Source organism: Medicago truncatula, chromosome 4 (genome assembly GCF_003473485.1).
Source record: "Medicago truncatula cultivar Jemalong A17 chromosome 4, MtrunA17r5.0-ANR, whole genome shotgun sequence".
Taxonomy (NCBI): Eukaryota; Viridiplantae; Streptophyta; class Magnoliopsida; order Fabales; family Fabaceae; genus Medicago; species Medicago truncatula.
In genome coordinates, this window is record NC_053045.1 from 38,090,539 (window position 1) to 38,100,404 (window position 9,866).

Below are 9,866 nucleotides of genomic sequence, written 5' to 3' on the forward strand. Positions count from 1 at the left end.
GAAGAAAATTAGTCCATTTTTTTTACAGAAAAATAAATTTCATCAAGATTCAAGTGTTAAAACAAAGATAGTGCAATCAAATTGACCATGAGTTGAGACATTTTAAATTTTTATTTCGAGTTCAACGTTGGTAATTAAAAGAGTAAAAAATATAATAAAACAATTGGACTCAAACAATTAATCAATTTTACCAAAACAAATTGTTCAAGAGAATTTAAGTTCAACGTAAAATAATTTTGTGTAGACTCTATTCATCTTTCGATCAAACTCTAGATTATCAGAATCTCTTTATCGAGGACGCGACAATTAAGACAAAAATAAAAAATAGAAGAATCATTTTTGTAAGATTTAATATGTTATACTATTATATTTGAGTATTTAAGTTATTTTCTAGAATTACTTTATAATGTTAGAATGTTTCTTAACAATAATACATTATATAAGTAGAGACCGAAGTTCGAACCACAAACACTTCATTTATTTACTTTAAAAAGATGATTTTTTTTTTTGTCAGGTAGTCTAGTGGCTAGGATTATCCTTTTTCAAGCAGAATAAGTGGGGTGTTCGAGGTTCGAATCCAACCCCAGAATATAACAATGCATGTCATTGTCAACTGAGCTATACTCACGGAAAAAAAAATGCAGAAAATACTATTCATTAGAATATTTGAAAAAGAATAACCGCAGAGAATATGGATTAAAAGAAAATCCATAAGATAAAGTATAAGAATAGGAAGGATAGTGCATTGGTTAAATAGTTAAACTAGGTAAGATTTTATTAAAAAATGATATAATAATTAGTTAATCAAAAATAACGATTTATATTTCCAAGACAATTTTTTTACTTTTAGATTCATTAACCAATGCACCAACTTAAATAGAAAATTACCATGAATCTTCTCTATTTTTTGTTTAAGATGAATCTTCTCAATTTTTTAATTTTTTTTTTAAAGATGAATCTTCTCTATCCTGTAAATAAATAAATAAGAAATCTCGATCTCGTATTGACTTTAATGAGAATTGAAAAAAAGACGAAAAAGACGACAAACAGAAAGAAAGTGGATCTGAAGATATTTTAATTTACCATATTCATCGTTTAGATTACGCCAATCAGTAATTTTAAATAATATTTTCCTTAAACGAAAAAAAAAGAAGAAGTAATATCCGCTGAACGCGCCAACGCGCACTTTCTTCTTCCCTTTTTCGTCGTTTGCGCACGTTAGCCACCACCCCTTCATTCTCTCTGTAACTGCCACTACTCTTTCACTTTTCAAACTTCAAAACCACACTCACAACTTTAGGGTTCCGATTCCGATGCAATGAGTCTCCGCCACCGTCAACCCTCCTCAACTCCTCCCCACGAGGAAGAGCCCTACAACATCATCCCAATCCACAACCTCCTTGCCGACCATCCCTCCCTCCGTTTCCCCGAAGTCCGTGCCGCTGCCGCTGCACTTCGCTCCGTCGGTAACCTCCGCCGTCCTCCTTTCGGCCAATGGCGACCTCACTATGACTTGCTTGACTGGCTCGCTCTCTTCTTCGGCTTTCAGAAAGACAACGTCCGTAATCAACGGGAGCATCTTGTTCTTCACCTCGCCAATGCTCAGATGCGTCTCACTCCGCCGCCGGATAACATCGATACTCTCGACGCCGCTGTTCTTCGTCGTTTTCGTAAAAAGCTTCTCAAGAATTACACTTCGTGGTGTTCTTATCTCGGTAAGAAATCAAACATCTGGATCTTTGATAATCGGCGTACCGGAGAGCCTGACCTCCGGCGTGAGCTGCTTTATGTGTCACTTTATCTTCTAATCTGGGGAGAATCTGCGAATCTGAGGTTTGTTCCGGAGTGTTTGTGTTATATCTTTCACAATTTGGCGAATGAGTTGAATAGAATATTGGAGGATTATATTGATGATAATACAGGGCAGCCGGTGATGCCTTCGATTTCCGGTGAGAATGCTTTTTTGAATTTTGTTGTGAAGCCTATTTATGAAACTATTAAGACTGAGGTTGATAATAGTAGAAATGGAACTGCTCCTCATAGTGCTTGGAGAAATTATGATGATATTAATGAGTATTTTTGGAGTAGGAGGTGTTTTGAGAAGATGAAATGGCCTCCTGATGTTGGGAGTAATTTTTTTACTACTGTTGGTAAGGGGAAACATGTTGGTAAGACCGGATTTGTTGAGCAGAGATCGTTTTGGAATCTGTTTCGGAGTTTTGACAGGCTTTGGATTATGTTGGTGTTGTTTCTTCAAGCTGCTATAATTGTTGCTTGGGAGGAGAGGACTTATCCGTGGCAGGCGTTGGAGGATCGGACTGTGCAGGTTAGGGCTTTGACGATTTTCTTTACATGGAGTGGTATGAGGTTTTTGCAGTCTTTGCTTGATGTGGGCATGCAGTATAGGTTGGTATCGAGGGAGACAAAGATGCTTGGAGTGAGGATGTTTCTGAAATGTATTGTTGCTGCTGTGTGGATTGTTGTGTTTGGCGTGTTTTATGGGAGGATTTGGGAGCAGAGAAACCATGATAGGCGGTGGACAAAGGCGGCAAATGATCGGGTGCTGAATTTTCTAGAGGCTGTGGCTGTCTTCATCATTCCGGAGGTTCTGGCTTTAGCCCTGTTTATACTTCCTTGGATTAGAAACTTTGTGGAGAATACAAACTGGAGGATCTTTTACATGCTGTCGTGGTGGTTTCAGAGCAGAAGCTTTGTTGGTCGGGGTTTGAGAGAAGGGCTTTATGACAACATTAAGTATTCATTGTTCTGGGTTTTCGTGCTGGCAACAAAATTTTGCTTTAGTTACTTTTTGCAGGTCAAACCCATGATTGCCCCAACAAAGGCAGTGTTGGACCTCAAGAATGTTGAGTATGAATGGCATGAGTTTTTCCATCACAGTAACCGATTTGCTGCTGGAATATTGTGGATTCCAGTTGTTTTAATTTATCTGATGGATATACAGATTTGGTATTCGATATATTCGTCTCTTGCTGGTGCGGGTGTGGGGTTGTTTGCACACCTGGGCGAGATTCGAAATATGCAGCAGCTGAAGTTGAGGTTCCAGTTTTTTGCCAGTGCAATCCAGTTTAATCTTATGCCTGAGGAGCAGCTGTTGAATGCTAGAGGAACATTGAAGAGCAAGTTTAAGGATGCCATCCATAGGTTGAAGCTCAGGTATGGGCTTGGTCGGCCCTACAGGAAGCTCGAGTCTAACCAGGTTGAGGCCAACAAGTTTGCTTTGATATGGAACGAGATAATTTTGTCTTTTAGGGAGGAGGATATTATCTCTGACAGAGAGGTTGAGCTGCTGGAGCTGCCACAGAACTCTTGGAATGTTCGGGTTATTCGTTGGCCATGTTTTCTTCTCTGCAACGAGTTACTGCTTGCTCTCAGTCAGGCCAAAGAACTAGTTAATGATACTGATAAGAGGCTTTATAAGAAGATATGCAGCTCTGAGTACAGACGCTGTGCTGTGATCGAAGCATATGATAGTGTGAAGCACTTGCTTCATGAGATTATCAAACCCAACAGTGAAGAGCATTCGATTGTGACTGTTCTGTTTCAGGAAATTGATCACTCTCTTGAGATTGAGAAATTCACTAATACATTCAAAACAACTGCACTGCCCCAGCTTCACCACAAGTTGATAAAACTTGTCGAGTTATTGAACAAGCCTGTCAAAGATTCTAATCAAGTGGTGAATACCCTTCAGGCGCTTTATGAGATTGCTATCAGAGACCTTTTCAAGGATCGAAGAAATCCTAAGCAGCTAGAGGATGATGGCTTGGCTCCACGTAATCCTGCTTCAGGTCTACTTTTTGAAAACGCTGTTCAGTTGCCTGACACTAGCAATGAGAACTTCTATCGCCAGGTTCGGCGTCTGCACACAATTCTTACCTCCAGGGATTCAATGCAAAACATTCCTATAAATCTAGAGGCCAGACGGAGGATTGCTTTCTTCAGCAACTCACTTTTTATGAATATGCCCCATGCTCCCCAAGTTGAGAAAATGCTGGCTTTCAGTGTTCTAACACCTTATTACAATGAAGAAGTATTATACAGCAAAGAACAGCTCAGGACTGAGAATGAAGACGGGGTTTCAACCCTGTACTATTTGCAGACTATTTATGATGATGAGTGGAAGAATTTTCTGGAGAGGATGCGTCGGGAGGGGATGATGAAAGACAGTGATCTGTGGACTGATAAACTTAGAGATTTGAGGCTGTGGGCTTCCTACCGAGGCCAAACACTATCGCGGACAGTTAGAGGAATGATGTATTACTATCGGGCCCTCAAGATGTTGACATTTCTGGATTCTGCATCAGAAATGGACATTCGAGAAGGCTCACGCGAGCTTGTTTCGGTGAGGCAAGATAATTTAGATAGTTTCAACTCTGAAAGGCCACCTCACCCCAAGAGTTTAAGTAGAGCGAGCAGTTCAGTAAGTTTGTTATTTAAAGGCCACGAGTATGGGACTGCTTTGATGAAATTCACATATGTGGTTGCTTGTCAGATTTATGGAACTCAGAAGGAAAAGAAGGATCCCCATGCTGAGGAAATTTTGTATCTAATGAAAAACAATGAAGCTCTTCGAGTTGCATATGTGGATGAGAGAACTACTGGAAGGGACGGGAAGGAGTATTTCTCTGTCCTTGTTAAGTATGATCAGCAGTTGGAAAAGGAGGTTGAAGTATACAGAGTCAAACTGCCGGGTCCATTGAAGCTCGGGGAGGGAAAGCCCGAGAATCAAAATCACGCCATCATCTTCACTCGCGGGGACGCTTTGCAGACTATAGACATGAATCAGGATAACTACTTTGAGGAAGCACTCAAGATGAGAAATCTCCTTGAAGAGTATAGACGTTACTACGGTGTCCGGAAACCAACAATTTTAGGTGTCAGGGAACACATTTTCACTGGCTCCGTGTCCTCTCTTGCCTGGTTCATGTCAGCCCAGGAGACAAGTTTCGTCACCCTAGGACAGAGGGTTTTGGCAAATCCTTTGAAAGTTCGAATGCATTATGGTCATCCAGATGTGTTTGACAGGTTTTGGTTCTTAACTCGAGGTGGTATCAGCAAAGCTTCCAGAGTGATCAACATAAGCGAGGACATATTTGCTGGGTTCAATTGTACTCTTCGTGGAGGTAATGTCACTCACCATGAATACATTCAGGTTGGAAAGGGAAGGGATGTTGGTCTGAATCAAGTATCAATGTTTGAAGCCAAGGTTGCTAGTGGCAACGGGGAACAAATCCTGAGCAGAGATGTGTACAGGTTGGGTCATAGGCTTGATTTTTTCCGAATGCTTTCATTCTTCTACACTACTGTGGGGTTCTTCTTCAACACAATGATGGTGGTTCTGACAGTATATGCCTTTCTATGGAGTCGACTATATCTCGCCCTTAGTGGTGTTGAGAAATCAATGGAAAGTAACAGCAATAACAACAAAGCACTTGGTGCCATCTTAAATCAGCAGTTTATCATCCAACTTGGACTTTTCACCGCCCTTCCGATGATTGTAGAGAATTCCCTTGAGCACGGGTTCCTCCAAGCTATCTGGGACTTCTTAACGATGCAACTTCAGCTTTCATCCGTTTTCTACACCTTCTCCATGGGCACTCGCAGTCATTTTTTTGGCCGGACTATTCTGCACGGTGGAGCAAAATATCGAGCCACCGGCCGTGGTTTTGTTGTAGAGCACAAGAGTTTTGCCGAAATCTATAGACTCTTTTCCCGTAGCCATTTTGTGAAAGCTATTGAATTGGGGCTAATACTTGTAATTTATGCAACACACAGTCCTGTAGCAACGGACACATTTGTTTATATAGCCCTGACCATTACTAGTTGGTTCTTAGTTGCATCATGGGTGGTGGCACCGTTTGTGTTCAATCCCTCTGGCTTCGATTGGTTAAAAACTGTTTATGATTTTGATGACTTTATGAACTGGATTTGGTACAGTGGAAGTGTGTTTGCCAAAGCTGAACAGAGCTGGGAAAGGTGGTGGTATGAAGAGCAGGATCATCTAAAGGTAACCGGCCTTTGGGGAAAGCTTTTGGAAATAATCTTAGACCTTCGCTTCTTCTTTTTCCAGTATGGAATTGTTTACCAACTTGGAATTTCTGCTGGAAATAATAGTATTGCTGTATACTTGCTATCATGGATTTATGTTGTTGTTGTATCTGGGATTTATGCCGTGGTAGTGTATGCACGGAACAAATATTCGGCGAAAGAGCATATCTATTACCGGCTTGTTCAGTTCCTTGTCATAATTCTTGCAATACTTCTGATAGTTGCTTTGCTGGAATTCACAGAATTCAAATTCGTGGATATTTTTACTAGCTTGTTGGCATTCCTTCCCACAGGATGGGGCCTGCTATTGATTGCCCAAGTTTTCCGACCATTCTTGCAGTCTACGATAATTTGGAGTGGTGTTGTTGCAGTGGCTCGTCTTTATGATATATTATTTGGAGTCATTATTATGACTCCTGTGGCATTACTATCATGGTTGCCTGGCTTTCAAAATATGCAAACTAGAATTCTTTTCAACGAAGCATTCAGCAGGGGCCTCCGCATATCCCAGATTGTTACAGGGAAGAAGTCACAAAGTTGACTGTGAAGCAAGGTAATTCAAATCATTTTTTAGTTTATTTTCATGTTCAGATTAGGATTTTTGGCATAGCTGTTCTTGTTTGTCATTGAGGTAAATGTTTTCTGAAAGACAAGTTTAACCAGACAATGCTATCCTATTGCTGAGCTGATAAAATTGCATATTTTTTTGGTACCTAGTGTGACTTCCTAGATTGTGTTTTACAATCAAGGAACTGTTTATTTTAAAAATTTAAGCCTATTATATGTGATTAAGCCGGCAAGGAATTTTCTCATCACATGTTTGTTACAATTAATTCTTGCACGAGCATAGTGCTCATAGGCACAATCAGTTGAGAACTCAAGATAACATTAAAATAGCTTCAGCAGTACTTTTTTGTATTCTTCAATGTTATTTTCATATTTACTGAGTTTTTTTTTTATTGGTTGTACTTAATAGACACTAACCGGGCAATAATTATTGTGATATGAATGCTCAATTTGCCTTTTTCTCCAATGTTAAATGTAGTGCAGCAAATTCACCAAAAAAAAAAAGAATTGCAGCTTATGATTACAATTCACATTGTTATGACATGAACCCTTATTTGGCACCTTTTTTGTTTATTCTGTTGTTTTTGGTATTCAGCTGGCTCAGTTGCTGATTATGTCGATTTCCGTGCTTCCTGATTCCCCCCTCCTTTAAATGCCATCATGTTTGAGAATTTAAATTTAATGCATTTTGTAAGTTAGTTGTTTTCACTTTTTAGAAATTTTTACATTGGCATGACTGAACGCCAGTTAATTTCATATTGAGGGAACATTTCAAGATTAGCCTCAAGTCTCTGGGCAAGGATTCCTTTCTAGACCAGTGGCAATGAAACAGGGAATCGGTTTTATGCAAACAAGGGTCGATTATAGATTTATAATGTCTATTTTTTATGATTTAAATATAGTTCCAATAAAAGGTTGTTTGATTAAATATTTATCTCAAGGAATTTCAAGATATTTATGAGAGAAACGAAGTCCTTTTTACATTTTGCTTTCTAGTCAAGTTCCAATAAGCCTATATAAATTCATGATACTTGGTATTGGCGTATTGCCGGTGTTATACAGGATACACTCATTTTTATAAATTGCAGGACTTGAGTGGAGTGTGCTTGGTTCTGTTCATGCACTAATTTTTGCATTCTTGATTTTGGTTGGCTCTGATCCTCTGTTCAACTCCAACTTGTTTTGTTTGCCTTGGATTAGCGTATTCCCTGTGCGGATTGTTGTGTTTTAGCCTCTGTCATGTTCTGTTTTCCTTTGTTTGGTGATGTATATTGCTTCGGTTGTCCTGTTTAGCTCTGTCGCTGCGTAAATTGCTGTGTTCTTGGTTATGTTTGGCTCTATTGGTGCCTTGTTTTCTTAGCTCTGTCTAGCTGTACACTGTTTTTAGCCTATTTCAACCTTTTCAAATTCCTGACATGTCTTGTAAGGTTTTTTCGGCCTCCTGAATTCAAATTGGAGGGCTTTTTTTAATTGCTTATTCTCTGTCCTAATCTTCCAATTTGATTTTTATAATGAATTCGAAGAAGTATGTGCCTTTTGTATATGATTGCATCACAAGATGTCTTATTTTGTTGTACTGTTTTTCCTGTAGGGTCGGAATCAATGGAGTGCCTTTTACATCACGTAGTTTGTGGAGCTAGAATTGAGACATCTGTATATGGTAATATTTTTTGTTGACATATACAAATACAACAACAAAAGTTTCAAAATAAAACTGTCATTAAATTTGGTTAGTTACACCATCATGGCCTCAATACTGGTTTATAGTTCCTCTTTTAACTTCATTGAATTATATATTGTAAATCAAATTCTTCTATCTTCAACTATTGAATTATTTTGTATTTAATCCACCCTCATAGCCTCAATATTGGTCTTACCCTCCCTTCTTGCTTATTTATGTGTATCCTATATCTGAGTGGGTGTGAACCATGCTACCTTTTCAATACTCGGTAACCACCACTTCAGTACATAAATGCTGTGACCAATTTTGTCGATCTTGTGAACACTTAAAATGAGGGCTTAAGCTCGTCTAACAAATGGTATCATAGTAATTTATTTATGTAATTGGTTGATTTTTGTTCGGGATCTTGGGGAGTCTTGTTAATAAAACTTATGCCAAAGGCCCATACCAATAACTGTTTGTGTGATGTCTTCCAAGTAACAATGGCCTTCAGTACCATGTTTTCAGTGAAGCCCCTTGTACTTCAATGAAATATGAATATATTTACACCAAAAAAGAGAAAATATAAATAGAAGGGCTTCAGTTATCAGTTTTTGTCTTGGAATTATTATATGTTTAAACTTCAATGCTTATTTCTCTGTTTTACTGGGTGCTTTTTGGCTGTGCCTTGTGTAAAATAATCCTCAAGTAAATTGGTTTTGCTTCTTGGCTATCATTTTACAATTGCTATGCATGTGTTCCATCTATGTCGCTGTTTCAAATTTGTTCAATATCTTTGTCTGAAGGTGTTTCCTGTCGATAATTGTTTTTTATTGTTTGATCTTTAGCTATTATTCATGTATTTGTATGTGTCCTCTTGAGTTGTCACAACACTGGCATTCTGTACCCTTTAGTGTTTCGCGTCCTCGGAAGCGTTATTTAGACTGAGTTAACTATCGACTTCCCCTATCTTTGAATATTTACCTTTTCAGCTAATAGGTCTGTATTATGTTTGCAGGATTCACATTGGGAATATATGCAGGGAGAAGCTATAGAAGAAGACTAGAGATTGCTTTGTGTTCCCCAATTTTCCTCTGGTTCTTGTTGTGATTATATTTTGTTTTACATGGTGGAGGAGAATATTATTTTCTGCTTTCCTTTGTAATTAGTCAATTCTCATGCTTAAAATTGATTTTGGTAGCTGGTAGTGGTAGGTGATCTTCTGATTATGTGTGTTGCGTCCCTGGCAGAAAACGGTAAATTATTCCATAGAATGATAGTAACATGATTCAGATTTTTTTATATCATATATCCTTAGTCTGAGATTTTTTACTAGAAAACAATAGTACTGACTCAAGCTATTTCTTCTGGCAGTACTCTGCTAATTCTCTTGTTGATGACTAAGTTAATTGAAACAAATTAAATTAAAGAATTTGACAACATTATGACGTTGTTTAATTTACGTGGTCAACGCCACTTAGTGAGTTTTTTTTTTTTTTTTTTTTTTTTTTGAGCAAGTGAGTTAAAGTTTGATTGTTGTTCTTTAATATTAATATAAAAAAACTTTACC

The 9,866-nt window shown here is 38.3% G+C and overlaps 1 protein-coding gene and 1 non-coding gene across 2 annotated transcripts; both read left to right on the forward strand.

Moving 5' to 3' along the window:
* The first annotated feature begins 1,134 nt into the window (after window positions 1-1,134).
* On the forward strand, window positions 1,135-9,619 carry LOC11440682 (callose synthase 12). The gene is made up of 3 exons (XM_024782068.2): window positions 1,135-6,622; window positions 8,228-8,296; window positions 9,315-9,619. Exon 1 carries the CDS (start codon window positions 1,319-1,321, stop codon window positions 6,608-6,610), a length of 5,292 nt encoding a protein of 1,763 aa, XP_024637836.1. The 5' UTR covers window positions 1,135-1,318; the 3' UTR covers window positions 6,611-6,622; window positions 8,228-8,296; window positions 9,315-9,619.
* LOC112421502 (small nucleolar RNA J33) lies at window positions 4,263-4,340 on the forward strand. The gene has a single exon (XR_003011828.1). It is a non-coding gene; the product is annotated as a small nucleolar RNA J33 (small nucleolar RNA).
* Window positions 9,620-9,866: the final 247 nt, after the last annotated feature.